General features: G+C 42.6%; 1 protein-coding gene across 2 annotated transcripts in view; it reads right to left on the minus strand.

Annotated features, from left to right (window-relative positions):
* ADAMTSL1 (ADAMTS like 1) overlaps positions 1-20,035 on the minus strand; it is an 882,329-nt gene that overhangs the window by 165,258 nt on the left and 697,036 nt on the right. For both annotated transcript variants that reach the window (XM_028150731.2, XM_008145030.3), the window contains 2 exons: positions 15,236-15,537; positions 8,551-8,680 (listed from right to left, as the gene is read on the minus strand). In XM_028150731.2, the coding sequence (XP_028006532.2) occupies positions 8,551-8,680; positions 15,236-15,537 (432 nt within the window). The remainder of the gene's footprint in view (positions 1-8,550; positions 8,681-15,235; positions 15,538-20,035) is intronic.

Below are 20,035 nucleotides of genomic sequence, written 5' to 3' on the forward strand. Positions count from 1 at the left end.
GCTCGGGCACACGGACTCTGGCCTGTGCCCGTGTCTGTCTGGGCCTTAAGGATGGTCCCTCCCAAAGTGACATCACAGCTCCACAAGAAAGCCAAGAGCACCTGGTGGGTCTGGGAGCTGTGCTCATTGAATAGCAATCATGCTAGGCTTCATTGTGTCACTAACACAAACACCAAAATGTCCTGTAGCTCTGAGAAAGATAATTAGACAGAATGATGAAGACAAAACAACAGTAAAGACATGGACAACACTGATTCACCACAGGAAAGGGGGTGGTTGGCCGGGCTCTGCTCTGTGACAGAGCTTTCTGTTGCCGTGGCAGATGACCAAAGAGCTGCCCGACCTTGGGCTGGTGTCAGGACAGGAATACTGTCTCCGGAAGGATGAACTGTAGAGCATTTCCTTTCACTCCCTCATTTTCATGTTGCTTCCATATCTCTTTTTCTCCAGCTCTTTCTCAAGTCTTTTTCCTACTTCTTTGTTTTCCAAGCTTAAGGAACATAGTAACACAGCGGATTCCTGACACTATAGTCAGAGAAAAGTTCTTCATCTCAAATTGCACATGAGGGCTTTCAAAATCTCCAAAGGAGTCACTGAGTACACTTAGGCAGCAATAATTTTCATCTCAAAGCTTTGGCCAAATCATTGCTTGCCCTTAACTCATTACGTTAGGACTTTTGAAAAACATTGGATTATAGGGAAAGTAAAATAAAACAATAGATTTATTTTGGGAGTCTCTATTCCACTTCTATTGATTGATTTGTAAGCTGGAAGATTTTTGAACTGTAAAACTCCAGTGTTTCCTCACTAGATCCACAGCAGAGAGCTATCAGGTGGTGTGTTTCCATTCCCATGGTGCTTACCTGAGTGGTGCAAATATGTCAGCCCTTGGAGCAGTGAGGAACACAGTGGGTTGTTTGGTTTAATAACTATCTTTAGGACGGCAGTATCTAAGATTAAAAAAAAAAAAATGTAATGGGCCCTAACCGGTTTGACTCAGTGGATAGAGCTTCGGCCTGCGGACTGAAGGGTCCCAGGTTCGATTCCGGTCAAGGGCATGTACCTTGGTTGCGGGCACATCCCCAGTAGGGGGTGTGCAGGAGGCAGCTGGTCGATGTTTCTCTCTCATCGATGTTTCTAACTCTCTATCCCTCTCCCTTCCTCTCTGTAAAAAAATCAATAAAATATATATATATTTTAAAAAATGTAATGGCATTCCCCAAACCCTAATTCAGGGAACAAAGAAGGTTTTTTCATCACTGAATCCCTAGCACAATGCCTGGCAAGAAGCAGGCATTCAATAAGTATTTGTTCAATGGAGGTTGAATGAAGAGAAATTCTAGTCATATTAAAGGGCACTGTAAAAGTCTAAATTGAGGGATGCAGACCATTTTGTATCCTCTTACACATGGACAAATACTAGTAAGGTATTATATACAAATATGTTCATCATTTCAGTGTTTTCCCATTCTTACTGCCCGAATACTCTCACCTAAAGTTTTCTTATGGAAATGTAAGTCTAGTTCCCTGTAGACTTCTCATGGTTTCTTGATTTATGGTTAAAGCCAGTTCCTGTTTTGTGACTAATAGACGTGCTTTGTCTTTAGGACTTAAATCTGACTCAGTAGTTTTCTAACAGAATTTACTTTTCCTCTCTTTCTTGAAAAGCTTTAACGCTAGATAATTATTACCTTCAAAGAATCACAGAATGTTAGAGCTAGAAAGGCCTCAGGGATCACCCAGCTGCACCTCTCATGACTCCTTTATGATACCATATGTGGGGCTCTATTCTCCTGCCAGGACAATAAGTTCACATCTCACTGGGTTGATCGTGGGAGCATACGAAGTGCTAACATACCTAGGGCAAGAGTCATTATTCATTTCAATGAAAATATAATCGTGTACACCCCACAGAGTACACTATTTATTTGTGACTTTACGTGAAAAAAAGTGTAGATGCCTGTAATATAAAAATGTTAGTCACCATTACCACTTTAGCTCTATTGGATGAGCAGCCAGAGGCAACATTCTCCAAGCAAATATACTTTGTCCACTTCCCTGTTTAACCCCCTTCAATGGTTCCCCATTGACTACAGGACATAAACTCCACAACTTCATTTAGCACATTGGGCTATCCTGATCTGGCCCCCACCCACCCTCTAAGCCTACCTTCCATTTCTTGTCCTTTCCTTTGCGTTCATGCTTTTCCTTTCTCCTGCAACATCTGTCTGCTCTCTTCTTTACCTGGGTGACTCCTACTCATGCCTTATCATTCAGTACAGGCTTGCCTCCTCCAAGAAGCCTTCTCTCGGCCTCACGCTACCACAGAGCCTGTGCTTGCCTCATTCACAGTAGCTACTGTTTTGAAATCGTCCTCCTCCATTAAATAATAACTCCTTCAGAACAGGGTTTTGTATTCTAGTCATCTCTGAGGACCAAATGCAAGCAGACTGTGTATATGAAAATGCCCAGTGCATTTTTATTTTTTACTGAACTGGGATATAAAACACTTTCTGCCATTTTGTTTTGTGTGTGTGCATACGGTTAACTTTAGTCAATGGTCTATATAAGGACTCTCCCAGAGTTCAAGCAGAAATATGTGGTCTAAGGGGCTGTCCAGTGACATAGTTGTTAAACACCAGGAAAGCTTCCCTCTCAGGACTTAATTGAATGGATTTGCCTAAAGCTGATGTTTCTACCTATATAGAACAGGTGACATAATGGGAAGGTAGACCCAGTCCTTTGATTTTTACCCCAGATTCATGCAACAACTGAATCTATGCATGCGAGGTGATTTCGAATATGATCAAAGCTCATTTCACAGAGTTTTGAGGTTGATAGAACAGGTGATGTGTAACCAGGGGAAGCGCTGTCTTTAGGAGACATGAACATTTCAGCCCCAAGGCAAGTATGCATGTGACAGTTACTCTTGTTGATGTCAAAATGCTGCTGGGGACAATTCTGATCACTGGGCCAACACATTCCTGGGCAGAGCAATATCAGAGCCTGCCACTGGGCCAATCAGGTCCCATCGTTAAGAAACAGGTCTTGGCGGGTTCCTCTGTTGTAACTTGTCCGTCAGTGGAAGAAAAGAGAGGCAGAGTAATTACGCATCTGGGTTTACCAAGGAGACTGACAATAGTAATAGCATTAGTTCTCCGAAGGCGCCTGATTATGGCCTCCAGATCTGGACTTAATTTCTGTGAACGCCAGTGAGCTTTGGGTGTGCTTTTGCTTTAAGCACTTAAAAGTTAGTATGGACAGAGCCAAGAGGCAGCATATGGAAACTTTGGGAACATAGCAGAAGATAGACCAATATTTAGAGAGCATGTTGAAACAGAAACCTTAAAGTAAGTTGTCAAAGGGGAAGGTGGCTGCAAAGCTTTGAAAGCTCCAACAAATAAATTAAAGCGTGGCTGTGTAAAAAGGCAACACCTTCTGCTCGGGCCATTGTAGGCCAATATAAAAGAGAATCAGAAATTGGAAATCATTTGGTGCTGGTGCGCATGGCTTTTGTTAGTGTACAATAAAATTGGCATTCTGCAGTGTGCTTTTCAAGAGGAGACTCCGTGACCTTTGAGATGTTTTTCTTAACTCTCGCATCTCAAATAGGGATTCTCAAACTTCTTTTGTAGTTCTTGATGGTTCTAGGAACCACCCTAGGTCTGAGAAAAGGAGTTGGGGTGGGAGCTGGGGGGCAGAAACCAAGTAATGTTCCTGGAATTATGAGGTCCCCCCCCCCTGTTTTACTGTTTATCTGTTCTGTACCACTCAGCTGTTCTCTGTTGCAGAGAAATAAAAGTTTAGTTTAAAAAGTATGTTAGAACAAAGCTGCAGAAATTGCCTGGAATTTCCTTCATTTTCAGCCATCTGGCTTTCATTGCTTACTTCTTGCCCCTCCTCCAGGTACGTTTACCAAATCTTTTCAACACACACTGCCCAAGCTATCAAATGCTTATAATTAATAACAGTCATACCCCCCCCCTTTTTTTCTTTAAGGTAGTGGTTTCTGGCTTTCCTTGGGCTGCTCATGTCATTGCTAGTATAACCCAGGGAGATGGCCAGTGAGGCCTTTTTCTCGAATAAGAGAGAAAAAAATTACCAAATTTGAGGTAAGTCCTGAATACAAAACATTGCTTTATTCAAAAATAAAGAATTTCTCACCAGGAATAAAAGGGAAGGAGAAGAAAAGTATTTTTTCATTTTTTTCTGAGTGCTTACTGCAATACTCTTTTAGAGATGAAGAATCTGAGGATCCAAAAAGATGTGTGACCTCTTGAAGGTCACACAGCTAACCGTGACGCAGCAGAATTGGAGCACAGGGTCAATCTATCCGCTGGTTTTCATTTTGGTGGTCTCAGGGATAGGAGCCATTCTTAGTGCACATTAAGTAAGTGGAGAAACAAGTAGCCGAACAACATATAAATATGATCCCATTTACAAAGGGGAGAAAACCTATGTATTTGTATGTGTTCATATATGCATATAAATTCATAGAACAAGGTCTGGAAAGGCAGGCATCACGCCATTAGCAGTGGTTATCTCTGGGGAGAAGAACGGAGTGGAACTGGAGAGCAGGATGGAGAAAGAGGAGCGTATGCCTTTCTGGATCGCTTTGCTATGCTGGACTTTTAAAGAATGAGAATATTCATGTGTTACTTGTACAGGTTCTATGGTACTCGGAAAGCTTTCTCATTGGGAGCAGGAGGCTGACCTCTTTCCTAATGACTGATCTTAGCTCCTTTTTGGATATTTCTGCCATCAGCTGGTCTAAGCCACCAGTGAAGGTTGGCAGGGTGGAGGGGCTTCCGGACACAAATTACTCAGATGACGGTGAAGGAACCTATAGTGATTTTTCTGCCTTGTAATAATAACTTCTTTTGCTATCAACTTTGATGTAAAATTCTCACTGTCAGCTCACAAGCAAAAATAATCCTAATTTCTCCTGGACAATTTTAGGCAAGAATGTTAAGGGATTAACACCTGTCCTCATGATACATACTACCTTCTCTTTCTCCTGACGAGCAAATGACTTTCTAGACAATGCAAACAACTCATTCAACAACTATGTCCACATCCACTGTATCAAAGCTTGCCTTGCTATTCTTATTTTTTTTAAAAAATATATATTTTATTGATTTTTTACAGAGAGGAAGGGAGAGGGATAGAGAGTTAGAAACATTGATAAGAGAGAAACATCGATCAGCTGCCTCCTGCACACCCCCTACTGGGGATGTGCCCGCAACCAAGGTACATGCCCTTGACCGAATTCGAACCTGGGACCCTTCAGTCCACAGGCCGATGCTCTATCCACTGAGCCAAACCTGTTAGGGCCCTATTCTTATTTTGAGGATACTTTGCCATATGTGATTGCTAACATACAGGGTTACTTATTCTAAGGCTATTTATATTTTAAATTGGCATTTAAAGCCTTCAACTTAGGGAAGGGACTCTAAATAATGGCAATTCAGTACCATCTGGTACGTGGGAGGGAAGGGATAGGGGGATTGAGAGTAGGCAGCACTGGGGTCTTTCCAGCTAGCATTAATAATAGGGTATAAACCCTACTACTTACAAATTTGCTCCTAGTCCTTTATACACATTTATTCAGTAAACACTTAATAAGCCCCTGCTATGTGTCAGACATTATGCTAGGCATTCGTTGCAGAGAGAGGAATAGACATAAAGCTGACAGCAAGGACTTCAAAATATAGTTCTCTTCAATAGACAACTACTATTTTTTAAAGTGCCCCCCAAAATGCAGGCAGTTCGTGCGCATGCACATATACACACGCAAGTGGGAACAGCAGGACAGTATCTCTCGTTTGAGAATACAGCCTTCCTGCTGCGAACAGCTGGGTGTGAAAACATATCTGCCCGGACCTGGTGAAAGTGGGACATGTGCTTCTGATACCAGCTCTGCCATTCACACAGAGGAAGTCAGGGGAAGGGAGGTGTAATCGTAGGAAGACTGCCCAGATAGGACATGCCCTGGGGCCTTGGTACGCACCCTGAGATCTGATAACTCTGAGCACACACAAGAGCAAAAGCGGCTTCCTGACTGGTGTTCAGCAGCGCTAACAATTCCCTAGGAAAGCTACTTAACCAGCGGCCTCCTCTCAGAGACATTGGCCCAGACTTGAAACGTCATTTCTGTCCATCCCACGGAAAATGCTATGGCCTTTTGAATGCATGGGCAGTGACACAGACCAAGAGCCCAAAAGACAATGTACAGACACTTGGGGCCCAGCAGAGGACACTCTAAAATGTGCACGAAACACTGATCTACGCACGATAAGAATTTCTGGGATTTAAAGATTTAAATTACTCCCACTGAATACAAGGAGCTTGAGAAAGCACCACCACACGATTACGCCCCTGCCAAACATACCTCCTCTTTCACATACATTTCACACCGACCTTTAGAGAGAGATTTCCCCCCTTGATGGCACAGTGAAATATTCCATACGAGTTACCTCCATACATGTCTCATTTTTAAGATGAAAATCTGCTTTGGCTCTTTGATGGGATGAAGAGAGAGAGTCATACCAGCCCACTGTACATGTGTCCACATTGTTGTTTGAATAAGCATCAAACTACAGATGCTCAACTGTGTATGGTTGGCCCATGAAATCCCTGGCTATGCCCAACAAGAGAGGTCTGGCCTGTCAGTCTGACCACTGACGAGTAGAAAAACAAGGTCCCGAGTGTCTCTGGAGCAAATGCAATAAAGTTAAGCAGAACCTAAGTCCTTGTTGAAGTCAATGTAAATTAAGCTCATCTACTTTAACCATCGTTAATACTCGGAGGATGAAAAGTAACATCTTTGTCCTATTCCCTCTGCTGCCCCAGGGAGGGGTGGGTTTAGTGGCTGCCGATCTCAGACTTCTAGCTAGTTCCAGGTACTGCCTCCTCGACATTGCCTCCGCTCATCACAGCATGTGGATGTCATTACAACACTGGGATGTGGTTAGGGAGACATTTCTGCTTGTTTTTAAAGTGAGAGCAAATAAGCAGACAGAAGTGACAGCAGTGATCAGCACAATAAAGCAGCAGCAGTCGGCTTCACTCTACAGAAGAACCAGAAGAATGAGGAGTCAGGGGATATCTGAGCAGGAGCTGGTGCCTCCGATCACTTGGCAGATGTGGATACAGAAAGGGCAGGCGCCTTGCCCAGTGCTGCGAAGCTAGTAGTGACAGCGCTAGGATGGGAAGCCAGGCCTCTGGGCCTCCTAGCCAAGGCCCTAGTTGGCTGTCCATGCTGAAACCACTCAGCTTCTTCCTACATGGGGGAAATACTGTCAAGTAGAAGGGGTTTGTATCCCCTGCCCATGCAATTAGGTCTTAGATTCACCCAACTGGAGAGCAGCGAGGTTAGGACGGAGATGTAAATTTAGGTCAGGCAGAAATAGAAAAGAGGTTTCCAGCATTCCATGCACTGGATCTAGCTCTATTGGGGCCAGCCCTTGGCTTTGTTTCACTGGCTGCCACTCTCCCACTGATCTTCTGGTTCCTTTGGAGAATATGGCCCTCGTGGCCCTCCTCCCTTCTGCCTTTGAAAGGGGAAGCCAGGCTCACCATTCCGATCAATACAGGGGACAATTCTGTGACCAGCAGAAGTGTCACTGTGAGATTGCCCTGATCTGATCTGAAGAGGCCTATGAACTGTACCCTCTACATCCCAAGACAAGCAGCATCAACGTGAGTAGCAAATTATTGTTAATTCCTGAAGGCAACACGTGGCTTCCTACAGGATACTGTGCAGAAAGAGAAGAGATACCATTCAGAAACAGCATTCCCCTGCATGCCTAGGATATGACCTTATCTGGTAACATTTTTCATTCCATCAGCCGACTTGCAAGTCTGGCTTTGGTTCCGTAAACATGTCCCTTTGAAACCAGAATCACAGATGAGACGGGTTAGCTCCTACTGAGATTTGCTCCAAAGAAGTGTCAGGAGGCAAGTCTCTCAAGACACCATCACACTGTGTGGACGGAGGCAGTGATTGGATTGACTGACTAAGACTCAAGGTTGGGTAATAATGAGACCCAGGCAGGGCTGAACAATAAAATGCTCTAATTGATTTTATGCATGTGAAATGACACACGTACACCCCAGAGCATGCTATAATGAATCTACATGCTGTGTGCATGAGATTTACCGTGGGTCCATTATACCACCCAGATGCTCCATGAGCCAACCCGCCGCTGTGGTGTGAGGCCTTGGGACACAGGCTACAAGGTGGCGGAGACCACGGAGTCTGTGGTCAGTGCATATCCCCTCCAGGGGAAAGCTGCCGTGCGGCACGTGCACATACCGGTCATGCCACGGGACCACTTCAGTGCACGGAGCCTTCTGGGCCCTGAGCATGACCACTGGGCTGGAATTCCAGAGCCCTGGTTTCAATTACACTTAAGTGGATTTGACTCACAGTTTGAACTGATGCTAATTGGTTTTCAAAACACTGGGTTAACAATAAGTTGTTCTGGTCTTGCCCACGGACGGACGCACCCAGCTCCAGGGTAGCCGGGCAGGCAACATGCCTGTTACCTTGATGGGCAGGGCTCCAAGCTGCAGGCTTTCAGGAGCTTCGGGGGCCGGCGGCTGGTCACGCACAGGTTCTCCTCAGCAGGCTCCCGCGTCTGTTTGTTCAGGCAGCTCACCACAGCCTCCTGGACACCTGTGTACAAATCACACTGTCAGGCCGAGTGGGCGTGTGTGGGTGATGAAGTGTAGACAAGGCAGCTGGTGGGAGGTCTCCGTGATTGGGAGGACTCTCGCCGCATGTCAGAGACAGCAGTGTAAAGCCCGGGACTCCCGTCTCATCTTGTCAAGCATCGCTCGAGCTGGGAGAAAGCACACGTAGGCTCGTGCCTCTGGGCGCGTCCCCCGAGAGGACAGGCTGCTACCAGGATGTTGAAATGCTTTTAAAAAAAAATGCCACCAGGCCCTATAGCTGCCAACGCGGAAACGTGATAATTTAATGCAGACGGAGAGCAGGGTGACAAAAAAAAATGGCCCCAAGACCTTCGCACGTTACATTTTAATCAACAGGAGACTGTTGTATTTGGAAGGGAGGCCCAGAGCCATGTTTTACTATCCAGCAATCTGTAACCTGCTGTTCTCCTGGGGCCTCGCATCCAGGACTCCAGTTTCTGTTGGTTTCTTTTGATTCTGGTTCCTTTCCTTAGTGAGCCAGGGCAGTTCTTTAGAACAAAGAGAGAGAACAAGATGCATAATGACTACACCCACGGAAACAGTGTTCCCACGGACGCCTGCATGCCCCTGACGCAGAGCTGGTAAAACAGGAATCTGAGCAGTGATGGGCACAGGTGACTTGGCAGGTCCAAGGTGGTGGGCAGGACCCGTCATGGAGACTTTCACGGAGCAAGGAAGCATCGAACTGGGTAAGGTGATTACCTTCCCAGACCAGACTTTTCATTCTGGTGCCCGGAGTCATAATAATAGTCCAAATCCACCGGTTGCTCATGGTCAGCCAGGTATGAGGCTAAGAGCGTGACATGCACCATTCAGTCTTCTCAACAACTCCATGAGGAATGCACTACTTGTAGCCCCAGTTTACAGCTTAGAAAACTAAAGCGTGGAAGGGTCAAAAGACTTGCTAAGGTCACACAGTTGACAAACATGAAGCTGTGCCTCAGTACTGGAGCCTTAATGCTGACAGCGTTAACATTTAAAAATACTGAGGGGCTGTTCTATCTGCTGGAGATCTTCAGGAATAGCCTAGACATTTGTCTGGAATCATTTCAGCAGGGTTTAGTTTAAAGAACAGGCGAGACAAAACATTCTCGATAATAAGCTTCCAGTCGTACATAGCTATGTATATAAAGATCTGTATATCTAAAGATACCTATCTGTAGTTAAATATTTGTATGTAGATACAGCAGAATATGTGACAATCCATTGAATTAGTGTTATATATAAATACACATATCCAGGGGTGGGCAAAAGTAGGTTTATAGTAGTAATGAGTACACAAAACACTGTTTATTCTTATATTATTATTTATCAATTATTGTATTATTTATTTGTATTACAACCGCAAACCTAGTTTTGTCCACCCCTGTATTTCTTATTTTTATTTTCTGCATTGCTTTGCAAGTATTACTTGATGTAATTCAACTGACTCATCATTTCTTAAAAAAAAAAAAAAACAACAACCCATATTTTTATTGATTTTTTTATAGAGAGATGAAGCGAGAGGGACAGAACAAGAAATATCAGTGTGAGAGCTTAACATCAACCCGCTGTCTCCTACACACCCCCTACCAGGGAGTGAGCCTGCCACCAGGACATGTGTCCTGATCAGGAATCGAATGGGCAAAGTTTTGGTGCACAGGATGACACCTAACCAACTGAGCCACACCGGCCAGGGCACTGACCATCACTTCTTAGGCCTCTTGTTCCCCTCCTCCTATCTACCCTATATTTCCCCAAGAAGATATCACCCCAATCAACAGGCTAATACTTCCTAGCGTGATGTTATACTGGCTTAGGTCACCCAACAAGACCATCAGTCAAAAAGTGACATTTTAAAGCCAGAATCAGTATCACCTTTTTTTTCCTTCTGAGTAATTCTCACACATCAAACATTAAATAAAAATCAGTCACAATATTTACCCTGTGGCCATGAATGTAAATTTCCTTTTTTCTGAGTTTTCAATAAACTTCAAAATTTAATTTAAATATATCACGGCTAGTTCAGAGTGGAGAATTTGGGATTTGTACGGGACATTCAAGATACGCCATCGTATTCTGTAATGCTGACTACAGGGTGTTTCTCTTGGTTCCAGCTGGGATGAGCCATTTGAAATCCATGGAATGGTGATTCAGCAACACATTTCACAAGAAGTGGTTGATATCATCACTGACCCTTCCCCCTGGAATAGTCTGGCATTATTGAGGTAATGACGACAAGGCGCTGGATGAGGTTAACAATTCCATACAGAACCCAGAGCTGTGCTTACATTATATTAAGAAACACATTAAGAAATTAAGTTTTCAATTTATTTAAGAGATACTAAATGTTGCTCTAAAATAAAATATATTTGGGCTTTGTTCAGCTACAAATACGTTATCATTTGCCTTATTTGAAAGTATTTCAGGTGTATGTGTGTGTGTGTGTGTGGGGGGGGGGGGTGTATGAGTAATGTGACCTGTTTTTACTGTGTGAACTCCTTGTTTATAGAATTTAGGTCCTTCTAAGATTTCAAACAATGGATGTAATAAAGGTTAAGTTTCCACAAGGACATCTGTAGTCTCCTTTCTTGGATATGTGGGACACAAATTTACATTAAACCAATAATCATAGATCAAGATCATAATCACCTTTGGGATGGTTAAGAGCTGAGACTAAGCAGCATTTTAGAGTTACTTGATTCTAATCTAGCGTATTCTAAAACAATGTACGGGGCCTCCGCAACACTATGAGTTAAAGGTCTATTGCGATAGTGGCCAGTTGCCTCGGCATTTTTAGGTGGGGCTCGGGATGGTGGGGGAAAGGAAGGACAGAGCTCTGTCATAAGAAAGGAGTATCTGGGACCAGCCCTGTGGTCAACACACAATAAATTTTTGTGGCCTGACGAATGGAATGAAATGCCTAAAGGGCAGGGCATTCTAAGCATAGTGTGCAATTACGGCTAAGGGGAGGTGGGGATGGGATGTCTGGAGGGAGGATCATGGAGTGAGGGAGCTGCCTTGGACCTGGGAGTGTGGGAAGTTGGAGGAGGGAGGAAATGTGAGGACTTCACCTTCAAGTTCACAGTATCCTTGGCCCAGGGGAGTCAGGCCAGGAAGTGAGAAGTTAGCTCATCCAGTTTGTGCTCTTTCCAAACAGGCTAATATATGCACTGAGAAGGACATTCTAAACCAACGCAGAACATATGTATAACTACAGTAGTTTATGATTTTGAGTTTTCCTTTCTTGACAGAAGCAAAAGGAGAGAGGACTCATTAGGAAAAGGGAACAGCAAGTATAACATGTCCTCATTCTTGCTGAAGTAAATTTCCAGTTTTCCCTCAGCTAGAGTTCAGTGTTGATTTTTACCATCTAGGAGTTTAATGTCAGAAAGTTGTTCAGGTTCAAATCCTTGACCACACCTAATACCGCACATAGGGAAATTAACCTTTTGTACTCGGATGTCGAGTGTGACTCGACATGGTTAGCATTAGAATAAAGGAATCGAGAAAAAAGCAAGCGGGTGCAAAGGGTTATTAAAATAGAACAAGGAGATGATAGTGGGGCACAGGACACAGCCACAAACAGGTTAGGCTCATTTTTAATCTTCCAGAAAATGGGATTTTCATTGTTTCTCTCTCTCAGAATAGCTTAATTGTTACATGATATTTGATGACAGCTTGGGGAAACGTAGTCACCCACTATAGCCTAAATTACTAACTAGTTCCTTCTGGTCGCTACCTCTGCTAGGTGAAAGGTTACTTTTGTGTCTATCCAATTTCCTCTCTTGAGAGTACAAAAACAATAAAATTAGCCCAACTGGCCTTACAGCCCACAATTGATTAAAAAAAAAAAACCTACCTGTTAATCTTGTATGTTTTTGGTTGCCTTCAGCAAGAATGATTAAAAATATATGTAACCTCGTGGGTTATATTTTGGTGAAAGATCAAAGTTGATAATACAATAAAATGTTACGGCCAAATATTGACTTCAAAATGTACCTGTCCCATATAACAAAATAATTTTTTAGTGCATATGGGCATCATATGGGCCCATATATCCTGAGCCTATTTTCACCAGTTTGGAGTTTTCAACTCGAACATTTTAGGCGTAAATATATGACCTTGGCACAGGGACGTAACTATAGGTAAGTCTGCACAGTTGTTGACAGTTAAGAACTAAGGCATTTCATTAACTTTGCTGCCTTGGACAGAAAGGATGTACAATTTATGTTATACAAAGACGCTCAGTTCCTACAGGCAGAGATCAATGGCACATCAAACATCCAAATCTTATTTCTAACTCAATATCTCCTGAAAACATTTTACATGAAAAACATTCCATATACTCTCTCCACTTTGAATTTTATGCCCTTGGTTGATCCGCAAAATAGACTCTTAAACATAAAGGTATCCGCTTATTTATATATTCCATTACTGCATCTATTTTTTCCATCTGTTCATCAAGTTCCAGGCATGACTTGTAACTGAGAACCATAACTGAGAGACCATAAGTAATTTTTTTTTTTCAAAGCACAGTTGTTTTAGACTAGAGATAATGATCCTTCAATTCAGGTGATCCCGGAAACTGGGGATAAACACACACCTTCTGAACTCTTGAGTCATTCCTTATATTGGAAAGAAGCCACGGTAGCCATTGGCGGTGGCCTTCCCACATGACCTCTTAGCTCCTGCCGAGGCTCAGAGACCCGCTTATTTAACACTTCTCCCTCGTTAAGGACGGAAAGATGTCCTCAGTGTGAGGGAAGAACACCCTAAGAACATAGATTAGCTGAGTTCCAAGAAACTCTTCCAGAATCAAATGGAAATATTTAGGTTTTAAAAGAACAGGGCTCTCCATTAAACCACTTAAGAATTTCACGGTTTCAAACTGGAAGGCTTAGAAACAAACAAGAATCTCAAGGTCAAAACTATTAAACGCTTATTAAAAAATTGTGTTGGAGAAAATTGATTCTTTGCTAGTACTTGTTTCACTATGCATTCCTTTTCAGCTCCATGGGAACAATTTGGGCACATTTATCCTTACATTCTCAATAATGACAAAAGGTGCCTTGTTTTTCACCTGAGGAGTGAGGATATTACACCTGAGGAGTGAGGATATTTTTTCCATTGATTTTTAGAGAGTGAAAGGAAGAGGGGAAAGGGGAGGAGGAGAGGAAAAAGGAGGGCTGAGGAGAAAATCAGAGAGAGAGAGAGAGAGAGAGAGAGAGAGAGAGAGAGAGAGAGAGAGACCAGAGAATGAACCTGCAACCCAGGTACATGCCCTTGACCAGGAATCAAGCCCTCGAACCTCCTGTCCTCAGGCCGACACTCTAACCACTGAGCAATGCAGGCCAGGACAAAACATGCCTTTTAAAAAGAGTTTTCAAAATGTCATGGTTTCTAATGCAGTTTGGGGGAATAATTTTAATATATATATATATATTTACACCACTTAAGAAACTTTGCTGGGAATGCAGAACCTTAACATGCCACAAGGGGTCCTGATAGCCAGAGAGGGGGATTTGGCAGGAGATCAGCCAGTTTCCTCACCTATCAAAATCTCACTTGGGAGTGGACATGGCAGGCAGTGGCAATAGAATGTAATGTATTGTTTATAATGGTAAGAAAGACTGTAATCTCGACGAATTAGCTGTTGATTTAAATGCCTTCCTCTCCCACCACAATCCCATTCAGATTTCACCTGAAATAAAGAATCACTGAGTCTATTTGATCACCTCGAAATACACCTAGGAACCAGGTCAATATACATGGACCATTTAACACTAGTTCAATCATATTCATAATGAGGAAGCTTCAGGAATTCTCTAGGTGCTTAAAGATGTGTGGCATGATGCACTCTAGACAGAGAAATAAATAAATGGCAAGCCTCGTCCCAGCTGTCATGCACTAGCTGTGTGATCTTGCCCAAGTCACTCAGCTTCTTTATATCTTCGTTTTCTCATCTGTAAAATGGCGGTGGGGTCAGACTTCCATCTTTAAACTCCCCTCCAGTTACAGGTAACCGCGGTGTTAATTTCCCTTTATACACCTTTCCCTTTGGAAACAGATATTACTTTGGGAAATCCGCTGAGTAAATCAGAGGGACTACAAGTTATTCTTGGGAATCGCAGGCTGTTTTGTCGTCTTGGGTTCTGGTTCATCCCGTGTGCCCTGAGGCAAGGGCCTAGATAAATAAAACTGAAAGTTGGGGGCATTGCTGGGTATGTGTCAACTGTGTTTCTCAGTCAGATCCACCAGGATACTGTGCAAAACATCAGAATGACAACGGAAAGTAAAAGAATAAGTGGTGTTGGCCACTTCCAGCTGACAATCTCAGAGCTCCTCAAGCCCAGGAGAGACACATCTGGGTTTCATTCAGTTCGCTTTATGTTTAGAAAGGCTCCCTCCCTGCCTCCCACTGCTTATCATTCCTGGACCGGAGGCAGTCACGTGACCCAGTTGCACACAGGGAGAGAGGGTACAGATAAAGGACAAGAAGATGGTGGGGATCTGAGCCAGAATCCCCCCTTCTTACCTCCTCCGCAGGACTCCGAGCACTTGGTGAAGCCCTCATACTCCCAGTCATACAGCTCATCGAAGTCCTGCAGGCCACCGAGGAGGCCCTCTGTCTCTCCCGGGTTGGACTCAGGAAGCTCCCCGGTGCATGGTCCCGCATAACAGGCTCGCTGGGATGCCGGCTTGGGGCCTTCACATTCGTCCACAGGCAGGTCGGCCACGGACTGGGAGAAAGACAGGAGCACCTGGCACTTGACTATTCGCACCTGGGTCCCCACACCGCAGGTGACCGTGCAGGCCGACCAGGCCTCCGGGATGAACCTGCAGTTGGCAAGTAAACAAGAGGACAGGGTGAGAAGCCCCAGGCAGCAGAGCCTGGGCACCGGGAGGGGCCGCGTCCCACCTGCCGCCATGGCCCAGTGCCCTCTCAGGATGTGCTCAGGGCCCTGCCACCCTGTCCTCTGATGGGCGCTTCCGTTTAGTTCATCAGCTCACTTGCCACTGTTTCTGGATTGGTCTCTTCCAGTGTCATATGAACTCCCAGCTGTAAGACATTCCAGCCACAGACCACCTGCTTTCTGCCTGCCTTGCACCCACAGGGGTAGCGATTCCGAGCAGGGAGGGAATTGATGGTTTCTTCTCTCTCGCTCTAAATCCCAGCACTTGTGCCTGCTGCAGGATGCTGGCTATTCTTACAGCAGGCTAATTCTGATACTAAAAACTCTAACAAAGAAAGTCCTTGGAGATATTTAAGGAAGTATTTCTCTTAGTCTGGATCTCATATTCTGTAATTTTCTTTGCTTTTCTGCACAATGTGCTTCCCAAGATTTATTTGTATGCAGAAAAAGTTTTTTTGTTTTCTTTTCGTATTTTGTAAGTTTCCAAGAATGGAGCAGTCTTGTTGCTCACACATTCTTTGAATTAGTCTGGACTACAGTTCTTTTTATATCACAGAGAAAAATCTGTGCTACAAATTTAAGTCCACAGGCATGTGACAGTAAAGAGGCTGTGCTTTCCTACAAGTGTGTCCCGTACCCCCCAGCCCCCGAGAGAGAAGCCACAATAGCCAGAACCTGATTTATCTCTGAGTTTCTCTAGAATGTAGAACAATATCCACTTTTTTTAAAAAAGATTTTTTCCCCTTCCCACTAATCAACAATGGCTATGACTGCCATGACCTTGAGAGGGGCCTAGGGAAAAAAGCCCAGAGGGAACTGCTAACATTTTCAAAAAGTTAGTAAAATAATCTGGAGCAAGAGCGTTGGAATAAACATTTTTTATTTTTCCACAATCCTACTGCTTTCTCACAGGGAGTTGTGCTGAGGAGGCATGCAAACCTGGCTCCTTAACCTTGACTTTGGCAGAAAAGGAAAGAACTGATAAGAAGGTTCTAGGAGTGCAAATGGTTCATATCTGGTTTAGGGAAATTGAAATTCTCACAGTAAAACAGTCCAAGTTTTCTAACTGGAAGGAACGCAACAAGGATGCGGCCTGGGCCTGAGCCCGGGCTGTGCACGGAGCAGGGGGACCTGGCGTGGTGTCTCAGGCAGGGAAGGAGTCCCTTTAGGAAGGGTCTGACATTTGTTATCCTTTAGGAGCCATCCCCCTCGGAGAGATTGAAAGTCACATGCAACCTTGTCAGGAAGGTGGATGAGGGAGGAAGGGCCACCCAGAATTATTCCCAAGAAATTCTCCTCACAATGTTACCTCCCTCCCTCTCCTGTTTTTGCATTCTTGACTTCATCTTCTGGCACCTAGAGAAGTTGGGGAAAAACAGTGTCCTAAAAGATTAAAAAGTCTCTTGGTCTTTAAATAACGCTACCTATGGAGACTCTTTAGAAAAATAAAACCAAAATCTGAACTCAAAATAATCTTAACCCTCTTCTTTCACACTCCTATACGTCTGCCTGGCTCCTGACACAAGCATCATGACAAATACAGACACTGAATATTACACTCCAGGTGCAGACATAACGGAAAATGCAAAACTAATGCAAAATACTAAACAATTTCATATACAGGGAAAAACCCCAAAAGCAAATGGTAAGTCTGCCAACTGGAACATAATGTGATGAATAATGCTTGTTTAATAATGTGGTGCTGAATTTTGTTTTCAAATACAAAAAGATGACAAGCTCACAAGAACGGCACCCTATTAGCTTTCCCTATGCAATGAGGATTACTATGCTGTCGCCTTCCACAGCCCTCTGCAGTGACCATTGTGAAAAGACAAGATCAGCTAGCTTTTTCTGTAAAGGACCAGATAAAAAAAATATCTTAGATTTTGTGGCCATGTTTGTAGGTCTTTATTGTTGCAACTACTCAACACTGCCAACATAGTATGAAAGCAGCCCTAGACAACATGCAGACAGATTGGTTCAGCTGTGTCCCAATAAAACTACTTACAAAAACTGGGGGTCAGGTGGAAAGGGTAGTGAAAGGGTCTGAATTTGGCCTGTGGTCTGTAGTTTACTAACTCCTGCCACGGAACATTTAGTGAAGATGCCAAACACACTGAGACTCGCAAATAATCTCCAGAGTTATTTTAGGTCTTACTTTCTATTTCCCCCCCATATATATAAAGCTTGTAAGAATGACAAGTAGCTAAATTGATCCATGTTTTATCTTCCAAAGTGAGTCCCAGATGAATTCTGGGAATATAAATGATGAGCAAACTAAACACTCAACTCTCCTTGCCTATAATGTGGATCACTTTGCATTTGGTCTCTTTCCAGGACCAAGAAGATACACCAAAAGCCCACAGAGTAGAAAGGGCATGCTACTGATGCCCCATGAACTTGATGCAATAGCGGAAACATTTATTTTAAAGCAGCAACTAAATGAAAAATGAAAATAAGTATGCATGTATGCGTGTGTGTATTTTTCACTATCTGAACATTTAGGGTTAATAGCAAAACCAATAAACATCTATTTTATATCTCCCAAGTGAGAGTCTTATCAAATATCAAATAGCCTTACTGGCTTATCTCCCAACCCACTATCCTAAGGTCTTCATCAAGTTCACACCAATTAAAAACAATTTGGCTTTTAAGTAGTGCTGTCTTCTAGCAGTCATCTTAATTTCTCTAATGCATACACTGTATGATATAATATATCCTCTCTTGTTGAAGGCAGAAGATTATATTTCAAAAGAAAAATACATAATAGTGCAAATGGCCAAATGAATAATAACTTTTTCATACGAAACTTTCCCCCACACCCCTAGATCTCTCAACTCTGCATTTACTATCTTGAGCTTTCTGGCCACAAGTGGGAGGAAGCAAGGTCAGTGAGAGGGCAGGCAAGTGAGCTAAGAGGTTTAAATGTCATGTGTGGCTGACTCAATTAGAATAGTACTTGTTGAGTTAGAACCTTTAAAGTGGGATCTTTAAAACGGAGTCAATACGTATTTAAAAAGTCATTTTGATGTACAAATGTACAACGAAAAAGTTCTTATTATTGAAGTTTAATTTGAGTAATTAAAAAATTCTTTTTGTTAGCAGCACTATTGTGGGATGAATAAAAAAATGGCTGGGTGAGTTTCTTAAAAGATAGGCTTCAAGTTCAGGAAGGACTGATATGATTTCACATTTAATATTGCCATCTCCAGAAAATTAAAAAAAATTCCAGCAAATAAATGATTTATGCTTCTGTCTAGTCTTCCATTGATTTTCAAGCTTAATTGTTCATTTTATTAACAAAAAGCTTAGTCTTTTATTAGTTATTACCATAGTCCTCTTCATGGAATAAAAAACAGTGATAATGAAACTCACTTGTAAAATCCCAAAGTGGTTTAGTTTATTAGTAGCTATTATGGAGTCAGAGCATAGACTAAAATGATAAAAACAATTGCTTTATTAATTTAGTTAAACAGAACCAATTCGTTTTTAGCTAATTAGTCTCATGTCATTGCAAATCTTAGCCAGAGGTAGGTTATGAATTTAATACACTATTATGTAGTTTATGGTGAAGATATTTAACTTTTTTTCTCCTCTTACTTTCTTGCTTCTCTCCTCCTTTCTCACATATATTTTTGTTTAAAAAAAATCATTGGGATTATTCAAAATAAGAGTAGCTTTAAGGTATATCATTTTGATACTGTGACCAGCCTAGCCTTGTGCTCTGGTTTCAAAATGCAAATTGAAACTTGCAGGAAATTACATTAGGAATACTTAATTTTGGTTTACTTTTCAATCTTATTACATTTGGGTTATAAGGGATTGTGGATTTTGTTGCCCTCTCTCTGTTGGCAAATGTTTGAGTATGAAAGTGGTGGCAACATATCAAGAGTGAGGAGAAAGGAGGGAATAAACTGAATAGTGTAGTTAAAAATTATAAGACTACTATTTGAAACAATAAACAAGTCATTAAAGTTGCAGGATACAAGATCAATATACAAAAATCTGTTGTGTTTTTATATACTAACAAATAAATATAAGAAAAAGCAATGAAGGAAACAATCCCATTTACAATACAACAAAAATGATAAAATGCTTAGTAATAAACTTAACAAATGAAGTGAAGGACCTGTACCCTGAAAACTATAAGAAATTGAAGAGAACACAAAGAAATGAAAAGATATTCTGTGTTTATGGATTGGAAGAATTAACATTGTTAAAATGTCCATATTACCTAAAGCAACCTATGGATTCAATGCAATCCTTGTTAAAATCTAATGGCCTTTGTCACAGAAATAGAAGAAAAGATCCTCAAATTTGTATGGAACCACAGAAGACCCCAGATAGCCAAAGCAATTCTGGGAAAAGAGGACAAAGCCCGAAGTATCACACTCCCTGACTTCAAACTATACTACAAGGTG

The sequence above is a fragment of the Eptesicus fuscus genome, chromosome 15, assembly GCF_027574615.1.
Source record: "Eptesicus fuscus isolate TK198812 chromosome 15, DD_ASM_mEF_20220401, whole genome shotgun sequence".
In the NCBI taxonomy this organism is placed as follows: domain Eukaryota; kingdom Metazoa; phylum Chordata; class Mammalia; order Chiroptera; family Vespertilionidae; genus Eptesicus; species Eptesicus fuscus.